This window comes from Lontra canadensis, unplaced genomic scaffold, assembly GCF_010015895.1.
Source record: "Lontra canadensis isolate GAN:19392208 unplaced genomic scaffold, GSC_riverotter_1.0 scaffold49, whole genome shotgun sequence".
Taxonomy (NCBI): domain Eukaryota; kingdom Metazoa; phylum Chordata; class Mammalia; order Carnivora; family Mustelidae; genus Lontra; species Lontra canadensis.
Genome location: NW_022631043.1, coordinates 3,213,202 through 3,230,432, shown reverse-complemented (window position 1 = coordinate 3,230,432; position 17,231 = coordinate 3,213,202). Strand labels below are relative to the sequence as shown.

The 17,231-nt window shown below is 52.4% G+C and overlaps 1 protein-coding gene across 2 annotated transcripts in view; it reads right to left on the bottom strand.

Annotated features, from left to right (window-relative positions):
- FAM135B (family with sequence similarity 135 member B) overlaps positions 1 to 17,231 on the bottom strand; it is a 269,959-nt gene that overhangs the window by 170,061 nt on the left and 82,667 nt on the right. For both annotated transcript variants that reach the window (XM_032873483.1, XM_032873484.1), the window contains exon 2: positions 666 to 761. In XM_032873483.1, the coding sequence (XP_032729374.1) occupies positions 666 to 742 (77 nt within the window). In that variant the 5' untranslated portion in view covers positions 743 to 761. The remainder of the gene's footprint in view (positions 1 to 665; positions 762 to 17,231) is intronic.

Here is a 17,231-nt window from a genome sequence, read left to right as displayed (position 1 = left end):
TCAGAGCTATACAAGCAAGCTTCATTTCCAATAAATTCACTTCCCAGTAAAACCGACCAACGTACATCAAGGGAAGAAGAACCCAGAAGAGCAAAGGTGGACGGGAGTGCAGGAGGGAGGGGAGAAATTCACACTCTCAAGTCGGTCAGTGTGTGGGCGATTTTCAACCTCACTCAATGTTTGGATGTTCCACTTGGCAGGAAAAATAATGAAAATCCTTTTCTTGTTAATCCAAAATGTCCTACCACCTGTCCTTACCACCTCTATTTCCTGCCAGGAGAAACACACACATACACAGAGGACCCTTGAACAACAATGGGGTTCGAGGCACCCACCCACAGTCAAAAATCATGTAGGACTTTGGACTCTCCCAAAACTTAACTACTACTAGCCCACTGTTGAACAGAAGCCTTACTGATCATATAGACAGTCAGATACACATATTTTATATGTTGTATGTATTACACACTGTATTCTTAACCTAAAGGAAGCTAGAGGAAGGAAAATGTTATTAAGCAAATCGTAAGGAAGAGAAATAACATCCATAGTGCTATGCTGCATTTAGAAATCCATGTTCTACTGGACCACACAGCTCACACCCGTGTCGTTAAAGGGTCAACCATGTATGTATGTACACAACAACAGATACAGAGATGCATACTTACCCTCTCTGAAAGAGATCCACATTATAAAATTTATGTAGCTCTACAGAAAACTCAACCGTTCCTTGTACTTCAGACATGATCTTTTTGGTTCATTACCTGAAAAAGAAGAGAGAAATTAAGAGCTTGAGATTCCATCAGCCAAACAGAGAAAAGCTGGGCTTCCACAGGGGAAACCCAATGTACTTGACCAATGGGAGCATGGTGCATTCATTGGATGTCATCACTCGAGGTTCCCTTTACAGGAAAAGACAGAGACAGAAGACACACTTACTGTTGCTCAGCTCACTCCTCAAAGGACCAGACTTGGACCCAGTTGTCCTAATCCTAAAGTGGGGCTAGTCTACAGCACTTCCTTACCTGTCAGTGTCATGGAGGCAAAAGCAGCCCAGCCATGAGCACAAGGCCAATGGCCAATGGAGAGAGTCCCAGCTCTCCCACTTTCTACCTGTGTGACTGAGCAAATTAGTTAATGTCTTCTCTATAACATGACTCCTGGTAATAGCACAGAACAGATAAAGGATGGACGAATTAAATGGGTCTACCACACAGAGTACTTCGCACAGTTCCTGACATGCACAATGATTAATATCAGTAATTGAGAGTGACTTTATCATTGTTAGCATAAATGCCATCTTGAAAGGGCTAAGGGGCCTGGAGGGGCAAGGCCAGATGTGCTCTCCACCGAGCAAGGGAAGCAGAGGGAGTGGGTGCCACTGCCCAGCAGATGTTGAGCCCAGCTCGACAGGATGCTCATTTTCCCAGCGAAGAAACCTGAGGGCCAATAACAAGAGGGCTGGATGGGGAAGAGGGAGGGGACAAAATTAAAACAGTACAAGTCTAGGAAGAGAAATGAACCAAGGGGAAGAAAGACTCAAAGTAGGCTGAATTTTCTGAGGGTATGAGACTATCTAGACACCAATGATTAGGAGGAAGGGAAAGAAACTGACTTTTATGGGGCATCTACTATATACTCTTGGGGCTACATGAAGTATTTTCTATAAGTTGCCTAATTTTGACCAAGAAGAATTTTGTGATAAAGTTTCTTGCCCCATAATGTAGATGAGGAAAAGGATCAGAGAGGCTCTAATCTAAACCCACTTTCCTCCTCTAGAATGCTCTAGTGGTGTGTACTGTGGAAGGTGTCTGCTCTCCCTCCAAGCCTCAGTCTGCCACCATGTGTAATGGGACGATACAAGCTACGTAGGATGAGTTCCCATAGAATAGGAGATAATTACTTGCAATGAGCAGGTTCTTGGGGAACCAGCAGGTTCTCCCTGGATAGTGGCTGGCATGATGTTGGGAAAGGGGATAATAAGAGAGGGAGGAGGGAAGCCAAGAGGAGATCCAGTCTCTCCTACCTGGCACCTAGGTCTCCTTTGAAAGCCTCTCTTCCCTCTACTCCCCTGATGCCTCAAAGACCAGAACACCATCACTGGGGTTCAAAGTGCAACTTCACTGTAGCCAGTGGGGTCATGCCAGGCCAGCTCCCAAGAATAAAAACACAAGAGATTAACGTGGCCTTGACTGTGTGCCTTGGCTCTGACACGGGTGCCGCGCAGGGAAACATTTCTGAAGATGCAGAATTCCGCTGGCCAAATTAAAATGCAGCAGATCCCAGAACACAGCTTCTATAAATCCTATAAGCGGAATTACAAGCTGGCACACCCGGAGAAGTCTGGCTCCCAAAATGCACTGAAAACCAATCTCCGTAATGGGAGAGCCCTGGAGGTGCACACCTGAGCCGGTCAAGGTCAGAACCACACACACCCCCTCCCCGGCCCCAATTTCAATGTCGAGGCACTTCCAGTAAGAGCTGGGCAGGGGGCCAGCAAATAAAGCCACTCCGCACCTAAATTCATTATCACGTGAAACATGGGGACAGCTGCCTCTTCCCTACTTCTGTCTCCCATGCTCAGACTCGATCCGTAGAATCCTGCAGAGCCAGCAAGCCATCTGACCCCTGCTTATGGTGGCAGCACCTATAATTCCTGACCCTCCCAGATCCCCGGCCTTGGGAGGATGTTACAGAGTAAGGAACAGAGGGAGAGCCAGAACAGCATACACTAACACTCCAGCCTACTGCACACCAAACACTGCTCGGGGGTGGCGGGTACGTATGTATTTCACGCCCACCATGAAACACGTCTGCAGCGGGCAGTCCTGGCGCCAGTCACCCAGGAGGCAGCCACACCATACAGAAGAACAGCACTGACCCAGGAGCTACAGACACTACTTTTCCATCTCTGGCCCTTACCGGTAGAATGGCTGGGACAGTGTTTTTCTGGGGAGTTAGTCTTTAGAAGAAAAAATACTTAGTGCATGGAGGATTCCATGCAGAACATTGTTTTCTCCTGGGAAGATGTGCCCTCGTGCCCTCATGCCCTACTGCTCAGGACACATTAGCTGGAACACGTAAATGCAAACCCAGCTTATGAGTGGAAAGCTACCTGTTCCTTTTAAGGTCATGTGATTCATTAAAACCCAAATACCAAGTTAGTCCATGAGGAAGATGAGTTCACATTTAAAATACCAGTTTTGGGGCACCTGAGTGGCTCAGTGGGTTGAGCCTCTGCCTTCAGCTCAGGTCATGATCTCGGGGTCCTGGGATGGAGCCCCGCATTGGGCTCTCTGCTCAGCAGGGAGTCTGCTTCTCCCTCTCCCTCTGCCTGCCTCTCGGCCTACTTGTGATCTCTCTCTCTGTCAAACAAATAAATAAAAATCTTTAAAAAAAATAAAATACTAGTTTTACAGTGTGGAGATTCCTCAAAAAATTAAAAACAGAAAGAGAATATGATCTAGTAATTCCACTGCTGGGTATTTACCCAAAGACAACGAAAACACGAATTTGAAAAGACACACCCACCCTTCTGTTGACTGCAGCATTGTTTGTAACGGCCAAGATAGGGAAGCAGCCCAAGCGTCCACCGACAGACGAACGGACAAAGGAGACGTGGTACATACTCACAGCAGAGTATTACTGAGCCGTGAAGATGAAATCTTGCCTTTTGCGGGAGTATGGAAGGAGCTAGCAGATACTACCCTAAGTCCATTAAGTCAAACGGAGAAAGACAAATGACAGATCGTTTCACTTACTTGTGGAATCCGAAACACCAAATGAACAAGCAAAACCGGAAACGTCTCACAAACCGGAGGCTGTGAGACGGGAGGGGCTTGGGAGACAGGTGAAGTGGTACAGGGGATGAAGGGGTACACACTTCCAGTTACAAAACAGAGTCCCAGGGTGGACAGTACTGCATAACGAATACGGTCGCGGACACCGTCCTGCCGTGCGGTGACAGATGGGGACCGCGGCTAGCACAGTGGGCACTGAGTCATGTGCAGAACTGTTGAGCCATTCTGTCACGCGTGTGACACTGCACATCAATGACACTGCCATAACAAAGACACAGAATAAAATAAAATACGTTTGAAAACTCCATATTGGGGCACCTGGTGGCTCGGTCGGTTGAGTGTCTGGCTTTCGGTTTTGGCTCAGGTCATGATCTCAGGGTCGTGGGATCAAGCCCCACACTGGGCTCTGCGCCCAGCACAAAGTCTGCTTCAGATTCTCTCTCCCACTTTCTCTGTCTCTCCCTCTCAAATAAATACATACAATCTTAAAAAAGAAAAACTCTCCATATTGATTTTGCCAGTAATTGTACATGGTCCAGTTGGCAGAGATCGCAGGAATCTGTAGGAATCCCCAATTATCAGCTTGGGTCCCAGCCATCTCCTCTGCCCTTTCTATCTGAGGAAAAGAGAGAACATAGTCAGAGGAGGGGCTACACGTGGGGCCCCAGGTCAGCAACCTCAGCATCACTTGTTTTGAAAGCAAAGTCTTGGGTCCCCCCCTCAGATCCACTAAGCCAGAAACTGTAGGGACGAGGCTCGGGAAAAGAGTCCACGCCCTCCAGGGAACGCTGATGCCAACACCCTCTCAGAACCACTGGTGCACAGTCTTAGGGGCTGCAGTTTCCCAGACCTGAGATCACCAGCTGCCTGGGGGCTGCCTCGCCTTGGGCCCCCTGCTTCGCTGGATCTCTGTCCCTCAGCCTCCTCCGCGTGCTGTGAGGAGTAAAGGGCTGCCTGCCCCGTCCGGTGGTTTTCATGATCAACAGAGATCAAGCACAGGGAATGGCCGACATGGGTTAGAGCACACACACACAAGACAGGCATTTTTAAAAATACAGGCCAGATTTAATTTAAAAAATGTCCCACTGGGCAGGAAGATGCCAGCTCTGTGGGAGGAAGTGCCCCATGACAGTGTCTGTAAATATACAAATGGCTCAAAGAGCAGTCGCGGCGGTATCCCCATCGCCCACATGGTAGAATTCACCGGCTCCTCAAAATACACAGGGTGTGGACTACTAAGGGGCGCATTATGGATCCACAGCCGAGTAACAAATAACCCAAGCCTCCCACGGGCACAGGGCCGATAGGTGACACACGCTCGTACGCTCCCCACTCACATTACGCTCATATATCCAGGGCACACTCAGACACCAGCACAAACACACACACCAGGTGTACACACATAAAACACACTCGCCAACACATGAGACCACATGGCATATACCCCATCACATGCAACATGCAACACACCTGACCCATGATACACACAGGCACCACACCCACCCCACGTGCACCACTTTCTGCGCTAACTTCCTGCTACAACCAGCAACCGTTCCCAAGCTGGAGACTGCGATCATCCGACCACATCTGCGGCCCCGAGAGGCTCAGCTCCCTACATGCATTTCCTGAAAGCCTCCTACACGTCCAGGAGCTGCACCTGTGAGCTCAGGGCTAGGACAGGGCGATCGAGTGCCAGTCTAAAGGAAAGGGAGGAGGACGGGGAGGGAGAGAACTGGATGCTCGGGGAAGGCGCCCCTGGGAAGGCAGACTTGTGATTGGTGAGGCCATGTCCAGTCCAGGGTCACCCATGGAAACCTTCCTCCACTTAAAAAGCGAGAAGGGATCCGTGCATCTTGATGTTTACGGCTGCGTTATCTACGATAGCCCAACTGTGGAAAGGGCCAGATGTCCATCAGTAAGCGAACGGATAAAGAAGATGTGGTTCGTACACAATGGGATAATCCACAGCCATCAGCAAGGAGGACATCTCGCCATTTGCAACGGTGTGGACGGAGGTAGAGCGTATCACACTAAGTGACATCGGTCAGAGGAAGACAAACATGATGTCACTCCTACGTGAAATTTATGAAACAAAGTGGATAAGCTGAAGGGGAAAGAAGAGAGAGAGAGAGAGAAACCAGATACAGACGCTGAACCCTAGAGGACAAACTGGCGGTCACCAGAGGGGAGGGGAGGGGAGGGTGGGGAAATAGGGGATGGGGATTAAGGAGGGCACCGTCTGTGACAAGCACGTGTGTCGCAGGGAAGTGTGAATCACTGTGCTGTGCACTGGAAACTAATATTACCCTGTGCATTCACTAACGGGGATTTAAATAAAAACGTTAAAAACAAAAAGTAAGGAGAGCTCCCTGGCAGGTCCTCAGGGCCTCAGCATCGGCTCACCTGCCATGCTGTTTCCCCCACACGGAGTAAGACACCTCCTCCAGGCAGCAGCGCCCCCGGCCTGCACCTGGGTGGGGCCAGCTTGCACCTGGTGAGCCTGGTGTAGGGACGGGCACCCACAGACACAGGCGAGGGTACAGGAAGCACCCCTGATGCATCTGGCAGAGATGACGGGACATGAGCTTCAGAGAGGCCTTCCTTGTGGGTCGGGGAGAAAGCAACGTCGGGCACCACACACACGTGCTCTGCACCAGCCGGCTGGGTCCCACTCACACCGGGTGACCTCGAACCTGCTGCTGCCTTCCCCGGGCTTCATCTTCCTCCTCTGTAAAATGGGAGTCATCATCACACATTCTTCATGGGGTTGTTAAATGAAAGATGTTAATACACGTAAGGCATTTAGAACCTGGCATAGAATGGACCCCGACAAAAGCTGGCTAACGTTAATTTTATTCCAGGAGGCAGAGTGGGAACAGTACACACTGGAGTGCCGCCCCCCTTGCTTCGCATTCATTCAGAGCAATCCTGATCGGACACCCCCCCCACACAGGCCCGCCCTTTCTGGGAGACTTCTCCCAGCACCTCTGTCCCCCACAAGAGATGGGCCCATCTCCTGAAGCAATGAACTTCCCAGCGGTCCAGGCACAGAAGGGGCCCTGCTTCAGGGATTCAGGCCCCCGAACTGTGTTTCAGTGGCAATGAAATTCCCTCTCAGCCTCAATGTCCTAAGACCCCATGGCCCCAGGCAGACCATGTTAGCCCAGATCAACAAGGAACAAGACAACAGGTTCGGAAGAAAGCAGAGGAGATAGAGTGGAAAACCACTACAGGCTTTGCATTGCCTCTCCGAGCCTGGATTTCCACATCTGAATGTCCAGGGAAAACCAATGAAGACAATGATTTGCAAGGGTAGCTAACGAAAGGGATTTTTAAAAAGCAGGAAACTGTTTGCAGTGTCAAATAGGGTCTTCCTGAAGTAAGGAACAGAAACTGTGTTGGAAACAAAAGCACATTGTTTATCCTTCCTCGAGGGTGGAGATGTTTAAGGTCCTTGAAAACAGGAGGTCGTGCCTATCCACGGCTTTCCGAGCACTCCACGCCCCCCACAGCGGCTGGGACGCCGCGGACATTCACAGATACATGTGGAATTAATGAATACGGGGCGATACCGGGACCCAGAGTTGCAGCCAGAGTGTGAGCGTGGAAGGGAGGCCCATCTCCCCGAGGGAAAACAGCAACACAGAACACACGCCACACCACGAAGGGGTGTGAGCACAGGTGTGGATCACGTAGGAGAGAGCACCTTCGTTGGGATCACAGATACTGACGAGGCCGGCCAGGTGAGCCCTTCCAGACAGGTCCAGCCCTGAGGACTGGCACTGGGCTCTGACCACGAGGAGTGACAAGTACAGCCCGAGGTGTCCGGGAGGAACGCATGCAGGGCTGGGGAAGGACGTTATCCTAATCTCTCCATCCACCGCACGGCAAGGGCCACACTGTGGGGAGTCCAGCTTTCCTCAGCATTGGGGCCAAGGACCTTCGCCCACAGAACCCCAGGAAACACACAAAAACACATTATTGGGTCCTACACTCAGACCTCCTATTGAGACTCGGAAAGGGATGGAGAAACACTTGTGCTAAAGGGAAACCCTGGTGCACCTGTTTCTCATGCCAGCTTGGCGGGGGGGCGGAGGGGGGGAACCACGCACATTGCCAAGTCCTGAACCAGAGACCAGAGAAATGTTATCTGCTATCTATTTGAGTGACCTATGGAGGGTAAGGAAGAAATACTGGAGGCTCCTCCTTCAGAAACGAAGCTACTTTTCTTTCTTTTTAATTTTTATTTATTTTTTAATTTTTTTAAGATTTTATTTATTTATTTGACAGACAAATAGGCAGAGAGGCAGGCAGAGAGAGAGGAGGGAGCAAGCTCCCTGCTGAGCAGGGAGCCTGAAGCGGGGCTCAGTCCCAGGACTCTGGGATCATGACCTGGGCCGAAGGCAGAGGCTTCACCCACTGAGCCACCCAGGCGCCCCCGAAGCTCCTTTTCTTACAGGGCTTCACAAAGTGGTCTGGATGTAGCAGTCACCGTGTAGAAACGGTAACTCTGAGTGGCATCTGGAACTGGGCCTTCAGGGCAGGACACATGTCTGTGTATGCGTGTGTGGGGGGAAGATCATTGGGTCTGGGATAAACAAGCCAGGAGCCAAATCTCTGTTCTACAATTAACTGCACGTCACAGAACTCTGCAAGCTTCCAAGGCCTCCTCTTCGATTCAGAGATAACTCCCTACCCCGGGGGGTAACACACCACAGGTGTGAGTCCCAGCCCTCCAGGGACACAGAAGGCTAAAGTCACTGAGAAGAACTGTTAATGCATTCAGTTCCTTGTAGGAATTCTTCCTTTTGAATTTGCTTTTGCTTTCATCATCGGAGTTCACTGAGCTTTTCCTTTCTGTGTGTTTGCTTCCCTCCGGCCATAAGCCACTCTGATCTAGAACGGGACAGTCAAAGACACGAAAAACTCATGGTGTGGAAGAGAGAGAAATCTCGTAGTCTCTTCCAGAGAGCCGCAGCCCTGGTAATAGGGCCAGGAGATAGAGAACTCCCCAGTCCCTGCACTGGAGGCCCGAGGACTGGCACCCAAGCTGGGGGAGGGGGCCACCACCTACCTAGCTCTCTGGTGTGGACCAGACATCAGCCTGGAGTCCTCCCTTCCTCTCCCCATCTGCTGTGGTGTAATGAGTCCCCCAAAATCCATATGATGAAACTTAGCCCCCGAAGTAAACTTTTTGGAAGGTGAGGCCTCTGAGAGGTCATGAGGGTAGAGCCACCGTGAATGGGATTAGTGTCCTTACAAAAGAGACCCCAGAGGGCTCCCTTCTCCTTCTGACAGGTGAGGACACAAGACGTCTGCAACAGACCAGGGCCCTCGTCAGTCCACGCTGACCCCTGACCTTGGACTTCCCGCCTCCTGAGCCATCAGAAACACATTTCTGTGATGCATAAGCCCCCCAGACGGGTATTTTGCTCTGGCCCGCGGGGATGGACAGAGACCCTCCCCCCCCAAAGACAACCCGTTCTGACCACCGTTAGCATCTCACATCCAATCGCTCCTCTCCAAAGCCGCCACCCTGGTTATCCTCGTCCTCTCCCTCTCACCTGGGAGGTCCCCCACTCCCTCTCCTGGGTCATAGCTGAGCCTGAATCATCTGAGGACCCCACAGATGCGGGGAGCAAGCCGGAGCATTGGGTGCTAGGGCCAGACACTGATCTTCGGCCAGTCCCTGGCGGTGGACAATCACTCAGCAGCCAGCGGCCGTTATCTTACTTCCGCCTTCAACCCGGCTGGCAGCAGTTCAAAAGGCCCCTCACGGCACCCAGGCGCACAGCCTTAGGTCCTCTCTCCTTTCTTTTCCAAAGCGCTGGGTCCCCGGAGGCCTGGCCTCCACATCCACTAACTCCACTAACGCTGAGTAACTGGGCTTTTCTTGCAGTGTTTCCAAAATGTCTCATCAGTTATTTGCATTTTCCCGTATGTTTTACACCATTCTCAGTGGCCTCTGAGGACACTTGCTAAAACTACTCAGCCCACCGTGGTCCCCCATTACCCGCGGCTTTCCTTTCTGTGGCTTCCATTGCCCGTGGCCAGCTGCAGTCAGGAGGCAGAGGTCCTCCTGCTGACACACCGTCAGAAGGTCAGGGCGGCCTGACGATCCATCACAGCGTGTGCGCCGTCCTCGCACTCCCTCTCGTCACGTGGGCCCTTTGCCAGATCCCAGCATCACAAGAAGACGGCGCAGAGTACGACGTTTTGCAAGAGAGAGACCACGTTCCCGTAACCTGTATTCCAGCATTGCTGTAACTGTTTTACGGTGTTGTTAGTTATTGCTGTGACTCTCGCTGTGCCTAATTTATCCATGAAACCTTGTCACAGGTATGGACGTACAGGGAAAAACGCAGTCGATAAAGGGTTTGAACTACCAGGGGGACCCAGGCATCCCCTGGGGTCCTGGAACATATCGGCCGCAGATAAGGGTGGATACAGCTGTACTCTGGAGGAACACCGTGATTTCAATACCTCACCAGATGCCGTTTAGAAACAAATCCTTGTACAAACACATCTCCCTTTAATATGTATCTTTTCTTTTAAAACATCCATCTTCAAAGTGTGTGGCCTTTGAAAGATTAAATGAAAAAGAAGTTGTGTTGATCTTAACACGCATCAGGGTTTACTTTATGAAAAGGGCACGCAAAGCTAATGTGCCCAGAAGACGATCAGTCAAAGAATGACGACAGGGTAAGTGGGGACAGGTTCAGGAAAGGGCCCTCTCTCCTGCTACAGAGCAGAACAGTGAGGGCAGAGAAGGGACGCCAGAAGGGCACGACCCAGAATGTTCTTGGGAGAGCCACGCAGGAGCCCGGAGCCTCCGTCGGAATGTGCTGCCTTCCCCAGGGGTCTGAGAAGAACAACGACCAGAGGACACTTTCTCAAACACCCGTAGCCACATCGGTGGAAACCCATCATCCCCCAAGGCGATTTACTCCAGGCAGACATTCCCCTGTAGGACTAACTCCTGGCATGATCTCCGCAGGGAGAATCTGTTATGTGTTCACGGAAAACGATCTCGTTAGGCATGAAAATCAGCATTTCTTCATCAAGGAGGGAGGGTCCCCCGAGAGGCAGGCTTCTGTCCTGCCGTGAGAGCCTCCTGTTGGCATTTGAGCCCCACCCTGGGGCCTTACCTCTATCCGGGAACTTGGACAAGTCATGGACCGTCTCTCAGTCTGTGTTCACATCTGGAATATGGGCCAACAGCATCCTATCAGAGCAGCTGCTTAGGAGCAAAATTGGAGCATCTCCTGGACATGGGCATCCCTTCAACACACTGGGACCAAACACACAGAACTGCTCAGAGCACCATGGGCACAGAGACAACTGAGTCATGGCCCTTGGACCCTCTGAAGACACGGGTTGGAAAAGAGAGAGCCAGGTCACAAGTGTGGCCCCCAGGGACAGGTGCCATCATGTGAGGGTGCACAGAGAAGTCTATGACCCACATGGGCCTGGCAAGACCAAAGGATCAGGCCTTGGCCCTCAGCAGCTGTACAACCTCAGGTAAGACCTTCATCTCACTGTGCCTCAGTTTCCCAGCTGGAAATTGCTGTGGAGCCTGGCCTATGATAAATGTCCGGTAAGCCCATACTGTCGTGTTCACACAGCTCTGTCCCTTCACACTGGGGCCAAGGCAGTGGGACATCTAGGTAGCTGAGGATCTGTCCCAGGGTCAGAGGCATCTGGGGGAAAAGCCAGGCCTGGACCGCAGGTATCCAAGCCCTTTGGACGGGATGCTCTGTACGGCTCCGGCAGGGGCAGCCCACCCTGACACGCCAGACTTCGACCTCAGCACGGCACACGCTCTGGGCAGGAACGCCAGGCGCTTCAGACTCCGGGCCCTCCTGCCCTGCAGCCCGTCCTCTCCGTGTCAGCACATCCCACCAGAACCCTCCTCTAGGCCCCTCCGGAGTGCTCTGCCTCCTCAGAACACGGCCTCCCATGCTCACGTCTGGACGTGCCCACCTCTCACCTCCCCCTGACAAGCTCCCGGGCTCACACGTCCAAGCAGCAGCTCCAGGACGCCCCTCCTGAGCAGCCAGCGCCCCCCTCCCTGCACAAGCCCCAGCTGGCTGCGTGCGGACGGAAAGAGCGGTGACCGCGTATGTTCTAGAAGCATACCTCTCCTGCAGGTTAGACTCGGAGCCCTTTAAAGGGCTCGGAGCCACCACTGTTTAGCAATGCAACAGGGTAGAGAACAGTCCGCGGCCGCATGTGTGCGGTGAGGGAGAGGAGCAACGCGAGAGTCGTCAAAGACAAGAGGAAGGTACACGCGAGTGAACGCACGCTGATTACTCTCCCTCCTGATCCCACACACGCTCCCTGAGGCTCGGAAGCAGCCGCTGCTTGGGGCTGAGATGCTAACTGTACCCTCTTAGTTCGAGCGCAGAGCTGAGCTCCTTCTGTCCTCTGTGTGTGTCCACGGACGGGCGGGGGACGGCAGCGCCACGCATCATCGTGCGGGTGGGGGCCGGGGCATCCCCGCAGAGGAGCTGGCAGGGGCGCGGAGGCAGCCCCGAGGGTGCCCCCCTGCAGAGGAACGCTCTATTTACCCTGCCCGATGCCTCAGCATAAACAGGAGAGGAGGTGAACGCAAGCCGCTGGGCCCCCAGCGAGTGAGGCAAGGCTGGCATTTCAGACGTGCTGTTCCTGCCCGGCTGCCGCGCTCGGGCCTCCGGCGTCGCGGGCGCCTGTCCTGAGCTTCCCAAGCGCGGCGGTGACTCAGCCGCGTCTGTGTTCGCACTGACCACCCACAGCAGCTGCGAGCCTTCTCCACTTGCTCACACACGCGTGGGCGCCCTCGTCCAGCCACCCTCCCCGCCAAAATAGAAAGCCAGGCAGGGACAGGAGAGGGAGGGCCTTCAGAGCCAGCAGCAGCCTCTCCTGGAGCCCCCTGGGCGCCAAGAGGAAGGGCAGAGTCAGTCCGTCCCGCACTCAGTGAGGTCGGCCACCCCGCGGGCTCCTCCTCCCGTGGGGCTGTGGGCACCTCCAGGGGCACGGACCCCACTGGCGAGGGCCTTTGGAGGCATTCGCTGTCAGCGCTCAGACCCACAGGACTGGAGGGGCCTCACGGGTCAGTCCATTCTGCAGAAGAGGAAACTGAGGCCATGCAGGGTCCGGAGAGGCAGCTCTGTGCAGAAGAAGCCACCAAGCCTGGATCCAAACCGTCACCCACAAAGCCTGCCGTGGATTAGTCCCTCGTGCCGACACCTTGGTCCCTCTGCTCTGTGGTTCTCATCTGCGAATAGGGCAAATAAAGCCCTTGCTTGCAGGGTTAGCATGAGAAGGGACTTGTTGCCACAGTATGCGGCATACAGAAAACGCTCCAAGTAGCAGCTACTATTACAAACGTCATTTTCACAGCGAAAAGCACGGGATGCAGGGTAATTCAGAGAAACGATAAGGCTTCCACTCAAGGTCCAAAATGGCCTCTCTTAAAATAAAGAGCGGTTTCATTTCCTATTTAACATTTCCCTGAAAACCTGCCCGGCAGGATCTCGCCAGTAACTGTCCCGGGATGGTGGAGAGGACTCCGAGAGGACACCTCGTGGATAGAGAGCGTGGGCACGGGCAGGGGCAGACATTAGTCTGATCGGGACGCATCCGCTGTCCAGGGCCAGATGGGATCCCAGGACCGGCGAAGTTCATGAACTTGAATGACCACAGACAGTGCCCCCTTTCCTCCCAGCCACAGAAATGCCCCCTGGGGCAGAGGCTCTCCTTCAGCCCCAGCAAAAGGATTCAGATCCAGGAGCTCGCAAACCCACAGGTACCCTGAGTCCATTCTGTTACTTTCCACTCAGGGTCTCCAAAGCCAGACTGGCTTCGGTTCAAATCCCAGTCGGTGCGTATTCCTCTGTACGCTCGAGGACAGTGGCTGAACGTGGCTGGGTTCCAGTTTTCTTCGCCTGCAGAAAGCACACTTGTCTCCAAGGAGGGGAGTGGACTTTAATGGATGGATGTGCAGTGTGCAATACAAGAAGTATTCAAGTTAGTTGACGGGCAGGTCGCTGGGGTCCTGCGAATGCTGTGTACCTTTTTCCCAGTTATGCAGATTCTTTTCCTTACAAAAACCTGAGCCTGGGTCTATCAGAGCCAAGCAGGAAAGGAAGGCAGCAAGAACACCACGGTATGGTCCAGAATGCCCCAGTGTTTATTTCAGAAGACCCGCCATGTGAAGACATACTCTATACAGAGGCTGACCCCTGTCACCTCCTCCACCACGGCCTCCCTGGACACTCAGCTGGTGGACACAAGCCTTCATGCCCAGTGTCCCTTCCCCATTCAGCAGCATGAGGCACGGGGGTCTTCCTAAGAAGTCAGCCCCATCACGTCACCCAGAGCCCTACCAGCTCCTTATCAAAGCCATGGCCAGCACACCCACGTGCCCTGCCTCTCGGCTCTACCTTGGGTAATTTGCTTCCCTTACGATGCCCCGGTACACGGGTGACTTCCTATCCCTCCAAGCCTCGGGGCTTGGTCTGCATGAGGCAAGTCCCAAGGGTTCTCTCTGAAGCCTGCCCCAGGGCTGGCTCTCACCTTTCCTCCTGGGTGTTCAAATGTCATTTCCACAAGAAGCCTTTTACTTCCTCACTTCTTCCAGAGCAAGCAACCCCCCCCTGGGAATCTCCCCTCCCTCCGGAAGGACAGGTTCTCATCCACTCCCAGCCTGCCGCGGTCCCCGTGGCAGGAAAGGTCCTGACCCAGAGACAGCACTCCGCACATCTCTACGGGATGAGCCCACGGTCAGGATCGAGCAGAGTCTGAAGAAAGCAGATGATCTAGGAGCTGAGGGCTGGGAAAGGCACAAATTATTTAAAGCAGAGGGGACAGGGGCCATCCGGGGGAGAGTGGGAAGGGGGATGGAACTTTTGGAACAGCTGTAATACTGGATACTTGTCAGTTTACTCCACTTCGTTTTCAAAACCCAGCCTAACAGATCACTGTAAAAATGCCCTTGTTTTTGTGGGAGGAAACAGAAGCTAAGGGAAGTCTCACAACAGCAGTCCAGGCTGGGCTATGGGTCCTGGGCCTCAAGGAGACATGACGGGCATCGTGGCAAACACCAGGGTCCTGTGGGGCATTCAGAGAGGGGGGTGCAGGGCTGCAAGGCAAGGCCTGGGGGGGTGGGTGTTAAGGACGGTGGGAGATCCAGGAGTGTCCAGGATTTTGCCAGCTACCTTCAAGTGTGATGCAGAACACACCTAGAGTAGACACCTGCAGGCTGGCTTGGATATTAATCTTTATAAAATGACAATGAACTACTACCTGTGTGGGGACATGAATTAATCATGAACTGATGCTTTTTAAATTTAAAAACAATCTACCCTTTATACACGTCTCCACAAAGGCTGCTCAGACCACCTCCCTCATCGTGATGAGACCCCTGGTTCACTTGGTCATTCAGGAAACGTTAATATTAACTAGAGGCCACGAGTGCGTCGGCAACTACACTGGAGATCAAGGAAGTGTGAGTGCATAAAACGAGTTCAGGAAAGGGATATGAGACACCAAGTAATTAGGATACGCAGCAGTAAGTACTCTAAGGTCACTAAACAAGGAGCCTGCCACAGGGCCCTGGCCGGGGGCAGGAATGGCTCCTGCTCCCCTGTGACAAGTCAGGGAGCTGGAGACAGCCTTGGAGGCCCCGGGCCCCAGAAGGGCTGAGCAAGTACAAAACGCACTTGTCAAATTACACTTCTCCCCCACTTACCTTGACATATTTAGCTACATACAAAGTGTTATTTGACATTCGGGAATTAAATATGCATGGTAAACACGTCACATAAACATGACCTAGAGTTGCAGAGACAAGCCAAGCACTATGGGGCAGGCTCAGTGGGGAGCACAGAGGCGACAGCAAGCAGCGGCAGACTTTCCAAGTGAGCTGGGGCCCAGGCCTCACAGGATCTGGACCTCAGTTCCTCCCCGCCCTCCTCCCACAGCTCCCACCACCAGCACTGCACAGACCCCAGGAGCCTCTGACTTCCTCATGCTCTGTGGGTCAGGGACCAAGGAGTCTGTCCACAATAGAGCTTTGGAGAGAGAAACGGACAGACAGACAAAGAGAAGCAAATGCAGTCTGTGATGTATCTACTCTCGATCCCACCTTCCTCTCCCTCCCCCTTTTCCCTGCTCTCCCCCTACTCCAGCCTGGCAGCAGCAGGGCAGAGGAAACGGATGGAGCGGCCAACAGACCAGCTCCTCTGGGTCCGCATCAGACTCCAGCCGGGACACACCGTCAAGCTGCTGCTGGGGACTTTGTTCCTGCTTCTCAGAGCTCCTGCCCCATTCCACGCAGGGGTAAATGAGGGTCGGGGCAGCGTGACTTACCCGGTGTCAGAGAGTAAGTGACCAAGGGAACCACCATCACTCAAGCCTCCATCATCTTGCCCCACACTCCTAAAATACCTCCCCAAGTTACTGGTCTTCTTCCCCCATTCACACCTGAAACCAGAGGGTATTCACACCTGAAACCAGAGGGTCTGTTCATATGAAAATCCACTCCCATAATCCCATCAGTTTCCCTTCCTTCTTTAAGTAAAATCAGGTCCCTCTAAAGACGTACAAACACCTAAAAGCACACGAAAAGAGAATCAACATCATTCATCCTCAGGGAAATGCAAATCAAAATCACAGTGAGATGCCCTCTACAGTGAGCTCACACCCACCAGGTTGGCTATAAAGCACAAGCAAATAACTCAAAACAAACATTGGTGATAATTTGGAGAATCAGAGCCCTTGTACATCGTGGTGGGAGCATAAAATAACACGGTCACTGGGGGAAACAGTTTGACAGTTTCTCCAGGAAAAAACACAGAATGACTATCTGACCCAGCAATTCCACTCCTTGGGATGGATCCTCCAAAACTGAAACGAGCGTCCAACAAAACTCTGTCCCTGAATGCTCACAGCAGAATTATTCACAACAATCCAAAGGCAGAAATGAATTAAATTGGCCTCAATGGACGAATGGATAAACAAGGGTGGGCTTTCCCTGCAGTGGAATATTACTCAGCCATGAAAAAGAACAAAATAGGGCCACACACACAATCCTTTCCCATTATGCTAAGCGAAAAGAGCCAACACAAAAGGTCCACGTTATATCATTTCATTAATAAGAAACATCCAGAAGAGGAAAGTCATAGAAACAGAGAGCACATCACTGATTTCCAAGAACTAGGAGGAGGGGGATGGAGAGTAACACCAACAGGTGTAGGATTTCCCTTTCAGGTAACGAAATGTTCGGGGACAAGACAGTAGTGGCCTTCACACCGTACCTCGGATGTGCTGAATGCCACTGAATTCTATTTCGAAATGGAAAAAAAAAAATGGTGAATTTTATGCTATGTGTATTTTACTGTAAAAAAGGGAAGAAAACCCAGTCCCTTTACTTCATCCTCTTCTGGAACTTCC